The sequence below is a fragment of the Bos taurus genome, chromosome 25, assembly GCF_002263795.3.
Source record: "Bos taurus isolate L1 Dominette 01449 registration number 42190680 breed Hereford chromosome 25, ARS-UCD2.0, whole genome shotgun sequence".
NCBI lineage: Eukaryota > Metazoa > Chordata > Mammalia > Artiodactyla > Bovidae > Bos > Bos taurus.
The window spans coordinates 39,225,258-39,243,540 of record NC_037352.1 but is presented as its reverse complement, the minus strand read 5'-3'; the positions used below and the strand labels follow the sequence as shown (position 1 = coordinate 39,243,540).

The window sequence follows — 18,283 nt, the reverse complement described above, 5'->3', positions numbered from 1 at the left end:
GGAGTCCGCAGGCCTGTTGCCTGTGGGCAGGCAGTGGGCCCGCGGAGCACAGTCGTTCATGGAGAGCGAGGAACCCAGCACCCGACCCGCGCGTCCCCTCTGCCGGTGGCTGAGAGGCAGTTTCTCTGTCGCTCTGCCTCTTTTCCTGGCCTGTGCCCTCGGCAGACGTCCGCGTTTTCTCCCGGGCACTGTGGCACCTTCTCGGCTGAGCGTGTCACTCCCGCCCCAGCGGGACAGCACTTGCTGTCCGCACCGACGGGCCGGGGACTTGCCCCACCGAGGACAGGGGCGCACAGTGTCCCCACCGAGGGGCTGGGGACTTGCCCCACTGAAGTCCGTTGCGGGGTGTCCTGGCGGCCCTGGGGGGCGGGGGGTAGGGCGTGGACCCCCGCGTGCCCCCGCCCCCCATCCTGGCCCACAGGGACTCGAGGGGGAGCTGACTCGGGTGAGGCCCTGGGCCTGGGTCGTGTCCTATGCTGACCGAGTTGGTGGGATCAGGGTTGGGGGCTTTCAGATATGGTGTGGTATGTGTGTGGTCAGAGGTATGTGTCTGTGTGTTCGGAGGAGTGTGTGTATGTTCGGGTGGGGGGGTCAGAGCTGTGTGTGTGTGTGTGTTCAGAGGGGGTGTGTGTGTGTGTGTATGTGTGTGTGTTCGGAGGTGTGGGGGTGATGGGGGGGTCACAGTGTGTGTGGTCAGAGGTGTGTGTGTGTGTTCGGAGGGGTGTGTGTGTGTGTGTTCAGGGGGGTGGGGGGTCAGAGCTGTGTGTGTGTGTGTATGTGTTTGTGTTCAGAGGGGTGTGTGTGTGTTCGGACGGGTGTGTGTGTGTGTGTGTTCAGAGTGGGGTATGTGTGTGTGTTCAGGGGGTGGGGGGGTCAGAGCTATGTGTGTGTGTGTGTATGTGTTTGTGTTCAGAGGGGTGTGTGTGTGTTCAGACGGGGGTGTGTGTGTGTGTGTGTTTGGAGTGGGGTGTGTGTGTGTGTTCGGGGGCTGGGGGTGTGTTCGGAGTGGGGTGTGTGTGTGTGTTTGGGGGCTGGGGGTGTCAGAGCTGTGTGCACATGTGTGTGTGAACCGCGGTGCTGGCTGTGGGCGGACTGTTGCTCATTATCCATCACAGGTGGTTTCCCGGTCTCTTTCTGAGGCCTGATTTACGAGAAAGTTACGGAGACTTGAGCAGCCTGCTCGGCCCGTCCCTGCTCCTTGTCCGCAGGCCCCCTGGCCCCAGCTCCCCACTCTGCAGCCCCCCTCCTTTCTCCCTGTGGTTCAGGCCCAGAAGCCCCTGTGCAGAGTCTGTCGGGGTCTCTGCCCTACACACCCCCAGAGGGAGGGGCAGGCGGGGCACCCCAGACTGTGCCACCTGGACGAGAGACTTGGGTCCCAGCGTCCCGTCCGTCAGCCTCGCGATCCTGGGCCTGAGGCTGGGTCCCCTCCTGGTTGGGGGTCTGTCTTAGGACAGAGCAGGCACAGGCCCGGGGGCGCTCCCACGGAGCGGCAGGTCGGGCCGGAGCACTTGCTGGTGAGCACTGCCCAACCCCGGCCTCATCGTCCGCTCACGCCCTGCGCCCAGGCCCCTATGCTCATGCCCCTGTCCCCTGACGGCGGTCAAGGCCCGTCTCCAAACCGTCTTGCTGTGAGAAGCTGACTCAGAAGCCCAGAGAAGCCAGCTCCACGCTGGCCGTCCCTCCCGCCCGCCCGCCGGGTGCCCTCACCCCCCAGCTCCTTGGCCCCAGGCAGGGCCCCGCAGGGCAGCGCAGACGGCAGGGAGTCCATCCTCCAAGCAGACGCTGTTCGGGCTTTTGTCGTTAATTGTCGAGCAGCTGACGTGCCCTGCACTTCCTGCTTCTCCGTTGGTGGAGGCCGTGCTGTGCTGGGTTCTCCGTCCACCCTGGCGAGGGGTCGGTGCCAGGCCAGCCGCGCCCTGTGCCCCGCTGGGCGGCAGCAGGCTCTGGAAACGCAGCCACCCTGCCCATTGTGACTCGGCAGATGGCCCCTGGTTTGTTTGTCCCTCAGTGGAGAGCTCTGGCTTATTTTCCTTTCTGAAGCCAGCTAGTTTTGTTTCGTCCAGAACGCATCAGGGACAGAGGGATCACACAGCCAGCCGTGTGTTTAGCTTGGCCCACAGGCAGGCCGGGCCCCGGGCCTCGCGCCTGTGGAGGCTGCTTCCATCTCTCTGTCCCACAGTCCAGTCCTGGCCGGGGGTGGGGTTCCCACTTCAGGGTGACCTCCTTGCCCAGGGTGGTTGCTGGCAGCCGATCATCACGTTTCCACTCCGGGCGAGGAGCGGGAGGAGGAACGATGGGCAAGAATCCACCCTCGGGAGCTGTCTGCTGGCCTCTGCTCTCTTCCCCCCGCCACTGTCCATCAGTCACTCCTGGGGACATCGGCATCCCGGGAGAAGCGCTGGGAGGGAAGTGGGTCGGGGCAGGGTACCCCCTGGCGTACCCCTTCACGTCACGCCTGCCCTGCGAGGAACCCGGTTTCCCCACCTTCCCAGGGGCAGCCCCAGGATTGGCTCGCCCCATGAAAGCCGGGGCTCCTGTGGGTGGGGGAGCTGCCCGGGAATAATGCCCCTGCCCCTGGGTCTCCCTCCAGGGACGCCCTGCCCTACCCCCCTCTGGCTGGAGCCTGTGGGAGGAGGGGAGGGGGCTCGGCGGTGGGTCGGAGGGTCTTTCTCCCTGCCGCCTGAGCAGAGGTGAGAGCCGGGGTGGGGTGGCCAGGGCATGGGGGTGGACAGGGTGGCCCCCACCACCTGGCCCGAACACGTCCACGTGCAGCAGGGGTTCATCCACCTCTGTAGACTCTGATACCTCCCCAGGTGCCTCCTGGGGTTTCGGTTCTTTGGGGAAATGGGCTGGCAGCCAAGTGCAGTTCTCGGGCCGCCCACGCCCCTCCCCAGCCTCTGTGCAGGGCGGCTCCGTCCGGCTTCCGTGTGTGCCTGTCGGATTCTCCAAATTAGGAAGGCAAGCCGAGCTAAGCTGGAAGCAGTCAGACAGGGTTCCTGTTGTGTTCTGACAAATGGAACATTTTTCTTTCTTTCTTTCTTTTTTTTTTAAATAGCAAAGGCTGTGTGTTCTCTTTGGAGGCGGGGCTGAGGTTTGTCTTTGGGGTTCCCTGCTGAGCTTCGCTGCTATCTCTGAGGCAGGTATTGAAAGGAAGGCCTTGGTTTGGGTGGCGGTGCACCCTGAGCGGGAGGCCCCACAGGTCCACCTGGACCCGTCCGCGCGGGAAGAACGAGGCCGCCCTGGGCCTTCCCTGCCAGCCCGGGTGCCCACACCTTCCCAGGCTCTTTTGCCCGCAGCTCCTGACAGTGTTTTCTGGCCAAGTTCAACAGAGAAGGGCCAGCACCCAGAGAGTCAGCGTGCAGAGTGGATTCCTGCTTTGTTTTCCTGTTTCTCCTCCAGCCACGGCGTCCTGGAGCCTTTTTCTTTCCGCGCCTCAGACTTACAGGAGCTGTGATCGCACAGGGCCCTCTCCACAATGTCCTCCAGACACACGTGTTTAACTCAAGTGTCCAGAGAAATGGAGTATGTTGGTTAGTTGACACACTTAACTTGCCAGCGTGTGGTTACCAGGGACGTGTAATGACAGCCTAGGCTGCCTTTTCACTGTCTTTCGCTGCATCGTATCATACTACGTTCTCATATTGTCGTATTCACACTTCACGTTGACTGAGGTCTGATCTCAGTTCTGCGGAGCACCTCGCATGCTCCACCCCAGCGGCTGACAGCGGCCTCCCTGTGCTGCGTGCTAGGCGCTCAGTCCTGTCCGACTCTGCAACTCCACGGACCACAGCCCGCCAGACTCCCCCTGTCCACGGGGACTCTCCAGACGAGAATCCTGGAGTGGGTAGCCTGCCCCTTCTCCAGAGGAACTTCCCGGCCCAGGAATCGAACCAGGGTCTCCTGCATGGCAGGCGGACTCTTTACCAGCTGAGCCAGCAGGGAAGAAGGCCTGGCCAGCCCCAAATTCCTGATGTCGCATCAGCGTCTTTCCTCGGGAGGGGGCGGCCTGCTACCCCCGAGGCGGGGGTTACTGCCGCTCCCTGGGTGGAGTCTGAGTGTTGATGAGGGTGTTACTCGTTGCAGGCTCGTTCTTGTTTCTTGCACTTGGCACTTTCCTGGGTCTTCGTCTTTGTGCTTAGACACCCCGTCCTCATCCTTGGGAGGGAGGGAGAGGGGAGCCGTAATGGGGGTGACCTTGGGTCCTGACCGCAGACCAGGCGCGTGTCGCAGTGGGTGGGCGGTGGTCTCTGCACAGAGCCCAGCAGTCCCCCAGCCCCCTCTGTGGTGGCGCTGGACCCGGGCGTGGCCCAGCCCTCCGGGCTCTGCACATGGGGTGCCTCAGCCCATTCTCACTCCTGTTCTCAGTCGATCCTCTCTCCGTTAAAACCGTGGGTGCAGGTCTGAGCGGTGACACGGGCGGCATCCCCCTCCCTCCCCGCCCCGGTGGCAGGGAGGGCCTCCAGCTGTCCCCTGGTGCTCTGCCCTGTGACTCTGCACACACAGAGCAGGTGTGTGGTCCATCTCCTGGCACGGTTCACCCAGGGTCAGGGAAGTCTGACCCTTGCACTAGGGCTTGGACGCTGGGCTTCAGCCGTGACCTCCAGGCTGCTGCATCCCTGTGGAAGGAATCAGGGTCCTTCGGCCTCAGGCCTGGCCTTTACCTCCTGGTAGACTTGGTTACCTGGTGATGCATGGTCCGCTCCTGTGGTGTGCACACCCGCGTCGCCCCATGACGCGTGGTCCGCTCCTGCAGTGTGCACCACACATGCATGCAGTGTGGAGGGACAGGTGGCCACTGAGGTGACCCCCTCCGAGGGAGCCTGAGGTCTGGGAAGCCCCGCATGGAGGAACAGGGGTGCCCGAGGTGGGCTCTGTGCAGGGGTGGCCCTGGGGACAGGAGCCTGGAGACCGTGTATCCGCGGGGATGCAGCCGGGCCCTGAGCTGGCGGCAGCCCGGCGCCGAAGGGCTCAGCGGGTGTCCGACCTGAGGCTCCGCTGCCAGAGGCCCGGCCTGTGGTCCCTACTTGACTCCCTGCTGCAGCACCCATTCACTGGGCAGTGACCCTCATGAAGCCAGGACCTTCCACGTGGTAATTCTGATCTCTGTAGCTCCCCCGTTCACCTGACTGGATCACCTTTGATGTTTTCCAGGCAGGTCCGGAAGGTACTTGCTTTTTCAGATATATTGGACTTCCTGCCCCGTCTGATTTTCCAAACTGTAAAGCTTGGGAGCTCAACTTAGGAGTCATTTTCTTGTCGTTCGCTTGTTTTAAACCTGACGCTTCCCCACCGAGGGGTAAGAATGTCCCTGGGAAGATGGCCTGGGGTCCTCCCGGGGACCCTGCCTGGCCCTGCTCTGCTGGGACCCTCTGAGCCCGAGGTGCAGGCCACGGGCAGCCTGGCCTCTGGAGGGGGGCCCTCCCCGACCCTGCTCAGATCCATCTCCTCGCCTTGCTGGCCGTCTGTCCCGTGCTCACTGTCCCTGGTCCACACCGCTGCCCAGCAGAGCAGACATCCGGCCTCTGCCGTCTCCAGCCTCCTAGGCCCAGCTCTGTGTTGGTTTTTAAAATGTTCTAGCAAAATGTATCACGTTTTTAATAGGAAATAGATATTTCAGGTTAAAGACACTTAGGATTGTCAGATTCCTTTGATTTGGGGGTTGTATATATAAAAGGTTTCTCAAAACCGTTTCCTGAACTGTCGTGTTTTTCTTTGGTTGTTCTTATAGAACTCAGAGCCTCTACTGCCTCTGGGGGTCCAGCTCCAGACCTCTGTAGACGGGGTTGCTTGTGGCCCAGGGCCCACCCTGGGCAAGCCGCCCACTGGCCCGTGCCTGGAACGCCCCGGCGAGGGTAGGCGGAAGGCGCTGCTGGCTGTCAGCTGCCCCAGCCCTCCCTTCCGAAAGGAGAGGCCCGACCATCTTCCCACGCCTGGGTTGTGGTTATTTACAAAATTTGAACATACTGGTCATCGAATACGTAACGGCTTTTTTCCTTCTCGAGTCTTTCATTTCTTTAAGGACACAGTTGCAACATCCAGAAAACGTTCTGAAAGACTCCAGACCTCTGCAGGCCACCCTCTCCCCGGGGCTGCTCTCACACCTCCTCCTAGTCCTCGTCCGCCTCGACGGACCAGAGCCCATGTCATCAGCCACTTGTGGTGCCAGCCTCGCCCACCCTGGGGCTCCTCCTGCACCCAGGCTTGGTGCTTTGTCTCTGGTTTACCAGGGAGAGGCATTAGATTGAGCCACACACCCCAGGTCCCCCTGCTTCATCCCAGCAGCCCGTTCTCTGATTTCAAATCCTGTGCCTTTTGCCATGACGCCGGACCACTGAGTCTCTGCTGTTTTCATTTCTTAGAGTATCATCAGCATTTTTAATCATCTTCCATGGGCCAGTTTTAATGAGTGACGGTTACTTGTTAGGGCTTCCCAGTTGGCGCTAGTGGTAAAGAATCCTGCTGGGGACTCAGGAGACGCAGGTTCAATCCCTGGGTCAGGAAGATCCCCTGGAGGAGGAAACGGCAGCCCACTCCAGTATTCTCGCCTGGAGAATCTGAAGAGCCTGGTGGGCTCCTGCCCAGGGGGTCGCAAAGAGCCAGACGTGACTGAAGTGGCTGAGCGTGTGCGTTACTTGTTCGGCACCACGATAACTTCTAACGGCTTTGTCTGGAGTAGTCCATGTAATAGTCACGAGACTCTTAGAGCGTACACACCGAGAACATCCCAGTTTTCCTGATAAGGAGAACGGATCCGAAGCTTTAAGAGATTTTCCCAGAGACACGCGGTCCTGGAAGGTGTCCTTTTAAATGGCTAAATGATATTCTTCCATGAATGGGTGCCCTGGTGCATTCAGCTGTTCCCACAGGGACTCATCCAGTGCAATCGCTCAGTTGTGTCCGACTCTGCGACCCCATGGGCTGCAGCACGCCAGGCTTCCCTGTCCATCACCAGCTCCTGGAGCTTGCTCAAACTCATGTCCATCGAGTCAGTGAAGCCATCCAACCATCTCATCCTCTGTCGTCCCCTTCTCCTCCTGCCTTCGATCTTTCCCAGCATCAGGGTCTTTTCCAGTGAGTCAGCTCTTCTCATCAGGTGGCCAAAGTATTGGAGTTTCAGCTTCAGCATCAGTCCTTCCAGTCAATATTCAGGACTGATTTCCTTTAAGATTGACTAGTTTGATTTCCTTATAGTCCAAGGGTTTCTCAAGAGTCTTCCCCAACACCACAGTTCAAAAGCATCAATTCTTCGGCGATCAGCTTTCTTTATGGTCCAACTCTCACATCCATACATGTCTACTAGAAAAACCATAGCTTTGACTAGACAGACTTTTGTCAGTAATGTCTTAGCTTTTTAATACACTGTCTAGGTTGGTCATAGCTTTTTTTCCAAGGAGCGAGTATCTTTTAATTTCATGGCTGTAGTCACCATCTGCAGTGATTTTGGAGCCTAAGAAAATAAAAGTCTGTCATTGTTTCCCCATCTATTTGCTATGAAGTGATGGGACCAGATGCCATGATCTTTGTGTTTTGAATGTTGAGTTTTAAGCCACCTTTTCACTCTCTTTCACTTTCATCAAGAGGCTCTTTAGTTCCTCTTTGCTTTCTGCCATAAGGGTGGTGTCATCTGCATATCTGAGGTTATTGATATTTCTCCCTGCAGTGTTGATGCCAATTTACGCTTCATCCAAGCCAACATTTCTCATGATGTACTCTGCATATAAGTTAAATAAGCAGGGTGACGATATACAGCCTTGACAGCTGTTTATAATTGGGAGGTAGGTTTGGTTTTGTAACAGAGGTCATAATGACAGGGGTGAGGTGGGTTTCTTTTGCGCATAACAGCCCCATGATGTGACCTGATACGGAAGCTCCAGGCTCTATTCTGTTTCTCCGTTTCCCGTTGTCCATTTTATGGCCCACTGTGGCTGCTCCAGCTCCTGCCATCACACCCACATTCTGGCCATCAGGAAGGGGAGAAGTGAAGAAGACGCTCTCTTTCTCCTGAGGACACGAACCATCCACCTCTCACTGACCAGCACAGTCTCACGGGTGCACGCGATGCAGAGAAACATCATCCTTAGTCCAGCAGCCATGTGTCCAGCTGAAAGGAGTTTGTTGTTGAAGCAAGAGAGACGTGTGTCCAGGGGACTAGCTGTCTCTGTCTACCCTCTCAGCGCCCCCCGGGGATTTGTGGCCTGGGTGATGCCAGTGGTCCTGCTCCTCTGCTGCTCCTAGAACACGCTTTCTTCAGTCCCCACCCCACCTCCACTACCACAGTACTCGGTCCCTGTTTTTCTGGGGGAGGCACCCCTGAATGCCCACCTCCCCCACCCCTGGCAGCCCCCAGAGTGCTGTCATCTCTGCCAATTAGGGCAAGAATTCTGAGGCAAGCTCTCAAGGGACCACCCCGCGAGGTGGGTGGATGCTTGCCAGGGGCCGTCACTGGGCTGGTGGGCGGCGGTTTCAGCACGCACCCACACATTCAGCCGGGGCCCCACCAGCACAGGCAGATTGCACCCGGGTTCAGACTGCATGTGGGCACCTTCAGGAGAATAGCTTTAACTGCAGAACGCACTCATTAAAACTCCAGCCAGAGCCCTAAACCAGAATGGGCCAGCTCTGCGGGCACCCTGGGGAGGCATCTGTTTAATCAAGGAGCTCCCCGGTATCTCCTCTTCTCCCCTCCTCCTCCTCCTGAGTAGCGTATTGGCAGCCTCGGGATAATTTTGGAAGAGTGAGTCAGGAGAAGCCTCTGAAATAGCTGTTGCAGTAAATACTGTGAAAATATTTATGGTTAAAGCCTAATTGGGAAATCGCTGTTCCAGTGAGAAACGATCCTGCTGGTATCAGTTATCGATGGCAGTCGATTTTGCTGCTGACAGCGTGCCCACGTCCCTGACCTGTCAGTAGCCCTGTTTTGTCTCACTGAAGCCCCAGACCATCTATCTGGCGCCTTGGGTTTGGACTGGAAAGCTCCCGGGAGGGGATCGCTCCTGCCGAGTATGCAGGGCCCCAGAGGTGTTAGGGCAGGTGGGCGCAGAGCAGAAGTCAGGCTGGGAAGTGGAGGGAAGGGGGCCTAACAGTGCTCCCCGGCACCTCGCCGCTCCTCCTCCCAAGCTCGTCCCTCGGGGATCACGTGCGTCTTCTCGTCTGAACCCCAAACCCCGTTTTCTAAGATTCCCCCACCATCTTATGACCTCTACCAGAGGCCAGAAGCCACATCCCCTCTCTACTTGTCTTGACAGTTGTAGCTGTAAGATGACCTCAAGGTTGTGGTCTGATGCCATGTTAGCACAGGGACTTTTCACAGCGCAGGAAGTCAGAACTCCGCCCTCCTCTGGCAGAGAGGAGCACGTAACTTGTTTTGTTAACTTGCAGCAGTTAAGGGCCATAGAAACTCTTTAACTGCCTGTCACCGTTACTGCCTTCCTCCCTGGCACTGGTGGCAGAGGAGGGTGTGTATGTCCGTGGACACAGACTCCCCCGCTGTTCATCATGGCCCTTCGCTCATAGGTGGTGCTCACCTGTCCTCAGCCCGCTTCCAGGCTGGGGGACGCTGGGCCTGTCTTGGACTCGGCATGGATGCACACTGCGAGTTACAGAAGCGGACCGGCCTCCAGGTCTGAGGAAACCCTGGGCCTCAGAAGGCATCTTAGGACGGAGCACATCTCCATTGGGTGGTGGGGAGACTGAGGCAAGTGGAGGGGACAGGAGGCTTCTTTCTTACAAGACGGAAACAGCAGGCTGTTTCTATACAGCCTGGTGGCCCTTTAAGCAGAAGCATGGATGACGTTGCCGTTACAGACCCCCCGTGACATTCTGGTGCTGAGTCAGAACAGCATCAAACAGGAAGACAGCGTCTGTTGGAAGAATATCAAGATCCCCTTGTTCTGATTTTAGATTTGGAAATACGAGCCCGTCAGCCGTGAGTCCCTCACGGGGGTGCCGCCCCGCCTGCTACAGGCGGGGCTCTGCCTTCATGGCCACCCGCAGCCCTCTCTGCTCTGTGTCTCTGGAAGGATCTGCGCTGGCCAGTCAAGCCAGATGAAGCTCCTGACGTCCTCTGACATGCAGGCAGTGGCTCTGAGCGTAGATGCTTGCACTGCTGAGTCATGTAGGGCGAGGTGAGCCCTCCCAGCAGGAGGCTTGCACACACCCCTCTTGGCTGGGGGGCGCTGGGGTCCCTGCCTGCTGGGTCCCCGAGCCTGTTCTGACTGGTTCTTAAATCCCCCTTCTGAAAGCCTATTTTACTGAGAGAAAAGGGAATGCAACTGAAGTGGTGCTTGCTATATCCCCGATTTGCTACTTAGATGCCGAATTGATTGACAGGACCAAATATAAGGCGCTTTTTGGTGTGGACCCAGTGTCTGCTCCAGGATTAGCAGCTTGTGGAGAACTTGGCGGCATGGTGTGCCGGACAGGCAACGCCCTGCGGTACAGGCGGGGGTTTCTCAGAGGGCGAGGAGCGCTGGGCTCCTGTGCGCACACGGAGAGGGACTCGGGTCTGTGATGGGCTGGGGGGCGGTCACCTGCAGTAGAGGACACGAGGTTCCCTCCCCGCCCGCACATGCGGCTGTTGCTGCTGCTGCTCCGGGGCGGGGAGCGCTCGGCCAGCTGCTGGCGTGGGCGGGGACACGGGTAGGGTGGGGGCGAGGGTCTGTGCCGTGCCCGGCCGGTCCTGTCCCGGGAGCCGAGGACGCGCATTGGGCGCGGTTTGGGCGGGTGGGCGCGCACGGCAAGGCCCATCGCCACGCATGGGGCGCACCGGCCGCCGCACCCCTCTAACGCCCGCTGCCCTTCCGTTGCAGGTGCACCTTGCGCTTCCCCAGCACGGCGATAAAGATCCAGTTCACGTCGCTGTACCACCAGGAGGAGGCCCCCGCGTCCCCGCTGCGGCCGCTCTACCCGCAGATCTCCCCGCTGAAGATCCACATCCCGGAGCCGGACCTCCGGAGCCTGGTCAGCCCCATCCCCTCCCCGACCGGCACCATCAGGTGAGCGGCCCGGCCGGCCCCGTGCCGCCGCTGCCCAGCGAACCCAGGGCGCTGGCCTCCAGAACGCGGCTGAGGAAGAGGAAAGTGATACAAAGAGGGTGTTCTGTGCTTGATACACTGTGGAGTCTGTTTCTGGAAAATGGGCCGTGGGCGGAAAATTTGAAACTATTTTAAGCGCATCAGGGGACCTGACAACTTGAACCGAGTCTCTGGAGAATGATCTTACAAAGTGAAGAATCACTACCTATTAGTCACTCTTCCAGTGTGAAATTCTGTGCATTAGGGCCTCTGAAAGCAGGCATAGGTACCATTTGCTTTACAGACAGTGAAACTATTTAAAAGGAGGGTTTGTATACCCGGATTTGGTGGACTTGGCTTTTCTAAACTTGTAGAACTCCTTTCCAAAGTTTTACAAATTAATCTAGATGTCGAAGAAAGGCAGGTCCTCAAACGTTCTCATCCTTGGCGTGCTATACAAAGAGAACCCCTGTGGGGAGGCTTGAGGGTGATGCCCACAACCAGAGGCTGGGGAGGGGGAGAGGTGGGGGCGAGCTGCCCCCCAGGAACACAGCGGGTCCTGTGCCTTCTTCCCCTTTTGTTGTAAAAACACGTTGGAAGACATGGATTTGAGGATCGAGATTTAATAAACTTTAAAGCAGTTTACTGCTTCGTTGACATTTTAACACGAGATGGGCCCTGGAGATAGAGAGGCAGACCATGTCTCGGGGTCAACATGAAGCTAGTTTCGAGCTCATGTCCCCCCTGAAACGGTCTCAGGGTCCCTGGGGACCACACTCTGATTGTGCTCCCCCAGCAGAGCTGGCGCCCGGCACCCCGCAGGTGTCATCAGTGACAGTCACTCTCTGGCCAACCAGCCCGGGTGGGGGCCCTGGTTTTGCACCTTTAAAGGTTTACATTTAGGAGCTCAGGTTGGTTCATCTCGTCATGGTCGCTGGCCTCACGTGTGCCCCGTGTTCTCCAACCCCGTGTCTGTGACCAGGTGGGAGTCATTTGCATTGAGCTTTCGGGAGTCAGTTCCCTCCCAAGCTGGTGAGCAGGCGTGTTTCTCTCGCGGAAAGAGCTCAGGGATGCCTTTGAAATGTCACAGCCCAGAACTCAGGTCTGGGACCCCAGTTCTGGTTCTGGCCGCATCTCTAGTTGGTGGGAGACCCGGGAGCAGGTCTCTGCAGCCTCCTCGGACCTTGTCTTCTCTGGTGATGAAGCCCACGGTGGCCCGGGGTGACAGGGAGGAGCAGTGAGTGGCGAGACCTGCCGTGGGTCAGGCCTGCCGCTCAGCAGCTGTACCTACACTGTTCTATTTAGTCCTTAGGGATTTATGAGAGGGATTCCGTCCTAAGCTCTTTTCAGGTTTCCAGCAATAGCTCTGTTCTCCAACCTGAAATGTACACCACCTCCCTGCCCTTTCTGACATCTATCCTGATAACAGCCTAAAACATGAGGGCTCCACTTGAGTTCACGATGAAGCTATGCTATGAAAATGCTCTGGCACTCATACATCTATAATTTATGCACCGATAAAAAAATTATGTCGTAAAACGAAGCAGCCACTTTGGGAAACAGTCTCGCAGTTCTCCAAGACATTAAAAGTTTACCTTAACCGCCCAGCAACGCACTGGGTCGTGAGGTCTCCTTGGAAACCTCAGTGTTATTCATCAGATCAGATCAGATCAGTCGCTCAGTCGTGTCCGACTCTTCGCGACCCCATGAATTGCAGCACGCCAGGCCTCCCTGTCCATCACCAACTCCCAGAGTTCACTGAGACTCACATCCATCGAGTCAGTGATGCCATCCAGCCACCTCATCCTCTGTCGTCCCCTTCTCCTCTTGCCCCCAATCCCTCCCAGCATCAGAGTCTTTTCCAATGAGTCAACTCTTCGTATGAGGTGGCCAAAGTACTGGAGTTTCAGCTTTAGCATCATTCCTTCCAAAGAAATCCCAGGGCTGATCTCCTTCAGAATGGACTGTTTGGATCTCCTTGCAGTCCAAGGGACTCTCAAGAGTCTTCTCCAACACCACAGTTCAAAAGCATCAATTCTTCGGCGCTCAGCCTTCTTCACAGTCCAACTCTCACATCCATACATGACCACAGGAAAAACCATAGCCTTGACTAGACAGACCTTTGTTGGCAAAGTAATGTCTTTACTTTTCAATATGCTATCTAGGTTGGTCATAACTTTCCTTCCAAGGAGTAAGCGTCTTTTAATTTCATGGCTGCAGTCACCATCTGTAGTGATTTTGGAGCCCAGAAAAATAAAGTCTGACACTGTTTCCACTGTTTCCCCGTCTATTTCCCATGAAGTGATGGGACCGGATGCCATGATCTTCGTTTTCTGAATGTTGAGCTTTAAGTGTTATTCATAGCCGCCTCCAAAATGGAAACAACTCAGCTGTCCATCAGCCGCTGAGTGGAGGGAAACCGTGTTACAGCCACTGCGTGGAGAATAAAAGGGAGCAAAGTGCTGGCACCTGGTGACCCCTGAGAATGTGATGCAGAAAGAAAGGAACCAGTCCGCAGGCGCCCACAAGCCGTGTGCTTCCGTTGACAGGCAGTGCCCAGCGTAGGCACAGCCTTAGAGGAGGCAGGAGACAGCAGTGGCCAGGGACTCGCGAGGTTTAAGGGACTGACGGCCCCTGTCCTGGGTTTCTTCTTTCTGGGGTGATGACCATGTTGTGGGGCGAGGTGGTGTTCACACCACTCCGGACACTAAAAGCCCCCGAGTCGTGCGCTGGAAACGGGCGCACTGTGCGGCGTGCATAGCATGGGGAGCTGGTACCGAAGCCCTGCTCTGACACCTTCACCCCGCAGCACCTCGGGGCAGGGGCGGGGACGCTGGCCAGGCACGTGCCCCACGCCACCGGGAGCCCAAGGGCCTGTCTCCGGCCGGGCGCGGCGGCCCTCCCAGGCCCTTGCACGTCCGCCGAAACCAGCTCAGACTGGCACGGGGCTGTGAACAATCAGCTTAGGATCCAGCCACATGGACGGCTTTTACGAGCAGAAAGTGTTTTGGTTTGTTCCTGGAGAGCTTCATAGAATAAATATAATTCCCAGTAACATTTTGAATAAAAGCAGCGGTCAGCAGGTCGAGCTGGAGTAGTGAGCCCGCGAGTGTGGAGGCCTGTGTGCCTGGGGGAGGCGGCGGCGGCTCTTGAGTGGGCCAGGGTTAGGGTAGAAGGGGTTCCCTGAGCAGAACTGGGCCTAGCCCGGGGGTAGGGGGCGGGGCTCAGAGAGGGGCTGCGGGCCGGTGGGGGGGCGGGGCTTGGAGAGGGGCTGGGGCGGGCCGCATGGGGTCTCCGGTGCCCACACAGGTTGGAGCATCTTTGCGGGAAGGCGGTAGCTTTGAGACGGGCTCCCGCACTCTTGGCCTCTAAGTGTCACAGGGAAGAATTTCTGTTTACATCCGCTTGTCTCTGCGCGCTGGAAACCTCAGGGGCCTTTTGAGGTTTTACTGCACGGATCTCCTTGCTCCCGCCCAGGCGCAGGAGCTGGGTGGGGCCGGCGTGTTTACAAACAGCTGCCCTCTCTTTCCCAGCCCCTCCCTGCGCCCCAGGTCCCAGCAGATCGCCGGGGAGGTAGGCTGCGGCCCGGGCCGCGGGGGTTCCCGTAGGCCGCGCACCCCGCCTCCTCCTCCCCCCGCCCAGGCCTCTATTGCCGCGTCTGTGCCCGCAGCCGGGTCTGTCGGCTAGCTGGGGCTCGGAGAGCTCGGTCTGGGCCGGCCCTCTCCGGAGCGGGTTTGGGGCGGGTCCTCTCCAGGACTAGGGGGCGGCTGGACCCGTCGGGGCTGCCCCGCCGCCCCGCCGCCCCGCCCTCCTCCCTGCTGGCTGAGTGGGGGCGGGGGCGGGGGCGGGTGTGTGCGGTTTTTTCCCTGCCCTGAAGTACTCCACCCAGAACATGAATGAACTCTCTTTGAAACAAGTTCTGCTATCTTAAGCAGCGTTTTGTTGACTTTTTTTTTTTCTTTCCCCGTTTTGCACTGAACTGGTGGCTTTAAGAAAGAACCAACTGGTTAATCATTTTCCGAGTGTTACAAAAAGAGACTAATCCTTAGAGCTGCAGTTTAAAGAAAACTGCTGGAATTCAACCTGAGAAGGGGGGCAGGGATAGAGCAGCGGACTGGTGGCTCAGACAGTCAAGAATCCTCCTGCAATGGGGGAGACCTCGGTTCGACCCCTGGGTCGGGAAGATTCCCCTGGACGAGAAAATGGCAACCCACTCCAGTATTCTTGCCTGGGGAATCCCAAGGACAGAGGAGCCTGCTGGGCTGCAGTCCATGGGCTCGAAAAGAGTCGGACACAACTGAACGTCTAAACGAAGATTGGAAGCTATTTCTTGAGAAAGGCCTTTCTTGATTTTTCTAACATAGAGATCACAAAACCAAAAGTAACCTGCTTTGTGGAATTCATCCAAGGTTAGCGGAACCCTGTATAAAATAAACATTAAGCCGCTGGCCTCGGTTCCTAAACCACTTCACCCTGACCTGGCAGTCCATTGCGGCTTCACTGTGGCGGGAGAGTCAGTCCTCACTCGCTCTGCAACGCTGTGTGTCTTCTGAGCTTGGATGGGGCATGAGAACGGCTGTTGTGTTTCTGGCAAACTCTGGATCCTGCCTGAGAGTGACTTACTCTGCCTTTCCTCGGTTCTCCCGATGACCCGGAGGGGAGGCTGCCTGTGCACCTGTGGCCCTCACCGTACCTCACACACACACCCCCACACCCACATGGTCCCTTTCCTCATCTGGAAACTGGGGAAAGATAAAAATTGGTTCATGGACACAGAAAGATGCGGCCTTCCGTCGTCTTTATGGTTCTCTTCCTGCTTCTCTGGGAGTTGGGACCAGGGGGCCTTTGGGCCGTCAGTTCTTGAGAGGAGGTGGGCTAGGCTTGTGCTGTAGCCCCGTCTCCAGGGGGACCCTGGGGCCCTGAAGATCCTGCCTCTGGTGTTCCTGGCTGTGCCTTCAGGGCAGCGCCCGCCTGGCATCCTGCCACCGAGGGCCCTTCCTTTCCAGATGACAGCTGTGGTTCAGGAAGCAGGCAGAGCGAGGGGGAGGAGCAGAGGGAGGCCTGGGGCCCCCTCCACTCCCAGATCTGCCCCCTGCCTGCTTGGAGAGAGAGGCGCTGGGAGGTCTGAGCTCAGGCCGGCTCTCCAATGTTCTGACACGACATGCATTTCAGACACCAGCTCCCCCTTCTGCAGTCACTTCCCAGGGTTTCACAGCACAGAGTTTCTCTTCGGGGGCACAGACCTGGTTAAGAGAGTGCTGAGAAACTGGCTTCCATGAATTCTCTTTGCCTGTTCTTTGTTTTCCCCCCAGATTACAGAAATACTATGTGCGCACTACACAAAATAGAGATGTTTCAGAAAGTGAAATCGCCTCAGTGACACTCCTGGAGCGACGTCTACAGGGGCCTCTTCATGTGAACGAGCAGAGAGCTCGTTGCATGGGTGTCAGTACTTGTGACCCCGCCCCAGAAGGGCGCTGTGGAGCCCAGAGGGTCCTGCAGAGACCCTTTCCTCCTGTCCCTCTGTCTCAGCCCCTTTCCTTGCCACCGCATCACTCGTGGCTGCACGGTAGACTGTTTTGACATGGCCTTGGTTGACCAGTTCCCCCACAAGAGCCACGCAGCCATTGCCGGTTTCTTAGTCTTGTGGGCAGCTCAGCAGCCAGTCTGCTTTGAAGTCGCCTCTCTGAGTGAGTGAGTGAATGAAAGCCACTTAGTCGTGTCCAGTTCTTTGCAACCCCATGGACTGTATAGTCCATGGACTTCTCCAAGCCAGAATACTGGAGAGGGTAGCCTTTCCCTTCTCCAAGGGATCTTCCCAACCCAGGGGTTGAACCCAGGTCTCCTGCATTGCAGGCGGATTCTTTACCAGCTGAGCCATCAGGGAAGCCCGTCGCCTCTCTGAAACGTCTATAAACGGCTCATGCTGAGGCCGTCAAACCCTGAGCTTTGATTATTTTGTTTACAATACTCTCATTAGGGTCGTGAGCCACAGCATTTTAAGAACAGCGATTAAAAAAGAGCTGGCTCTGACGTTCCTGCCAGGCCTGCGAGGAGGGCGGGGTGCCCAGTACACCCTTCGCCCCGCAGTTCCCTGCTCAGCGCTCCCCTGCCATCCAGCTCTTTGCAGATGAGGAAACCGAGGCTCCTCGGAGGTCATTCTCTCCAGCAAAACCATTGGGTGTCTGGGCTGCATGCTCAGCGGGTCCCACAGGGAAAGGCAGTACTAATTGCGCTCATGCTTTTTATTCTTATCAAAATAATACATGCACCTAAGAAAGAAACCCAATGACTAATGCAGAAGAAGCTGAAGCTGACGGTTCTATGAAGACCTACAAGACCTTCTAGAACTAACACCAAAAAAAAAAAAGAGAGACCTACAAGACCTTCTAGAAATAACCCCTTTCATCATAGGGGACTGGAATGCCAAAGTAGGAGGTCAAGAGATGCCTGGAGTAACAGGCAAATTTGGCCTTAGAGTACAAAATGAAGCAGGTCAAAGGCTAACAGAGTTGTGCCAAGAGAACCCACTGGTCATAGCAAACACCCTCTTCCAACAACACAAGAGAAGGCTCTACACATGGACATCACCAGATGGTCAGTACCAAAATCAGATTGATTATATTCTTTGCAGCCAGAGATGGAGAAGCTCTATACAGTCAGCAAAAACAAGACCGGGAGCTGACTGTGGCTCAGATCATGAACTCCTTATTGCCAAGTTCAGACTTAAATTGAAGAAAGTAGGGAAAACCACTAGACCATTCAGGTATGACCTAAATCAAATCCTTTATGATTATACAGTGGAAGTGACAAATAGATTCAAGGGATTAGGTCTGATAGACAGAATGCCTGAAGAACTATGGACGGAGGTTTGTGACATTGTATAGGAGGCGGTGATCAAGACCATCCCCAAGAAGAAGAAATGCAAAAAGGCAAAATGGTTGTCTGAGGAAGTCTTACAAATAGATGAGAAAAGAGAAATGGAAGGCAAAGGAGAAAAGGAAAGATATACCCATTTGAATGCAGAGTTCCAGAGAGATAAAGCCTTCCTAACTGATCAATGCAAAGAAATAGAAGAAAATAATAGAATGGGAAAGACTAGAGATCTCTTCAAGAAAATGAGAGCTACCAAGGGAACATTTCATGCAAAGATGGGCTCAATAAAGGACATGCACCTAACAGAAGCAGAAAATATTAAGACGAGGTGGCAAGAATACACAAATCTATACAAAAAAGATCTCAGCGACCCAGATAACCACGATGGTGTGCTC

At 56.7% G+C, this 18,283-nt stretch overlaps 1 protein-coding gene across 3 annotated transcripts in view; it reads left to right on the top strand.

Moving 5' to 3' along the window:
- Positions 1 to 18,283, top strand: part of FOXK1 (forkhead box K1) — a 58,604-nt gene that overhangs the window by 26,001 nt on the left and 14,320 nt on the right. For 2 of the 3 annotated variants that reach the window (XM_024985249.2, XM_059881628.1), the window contains exon 2: positions 10,809 to 10,994. In XM_024985249.2, the coding sequence (XP_024841017.1) occupies positions 10,809 to 10,994 (186 nt within the window). Of the gene's footprint in view, positions 1 to 1,755; positions 10,125 to 10,808; positions 10,995 to 18,283 lie in introns of those variants that run through there. The other variant, XM_024985250.2, reaches the window with a different exon arrangement.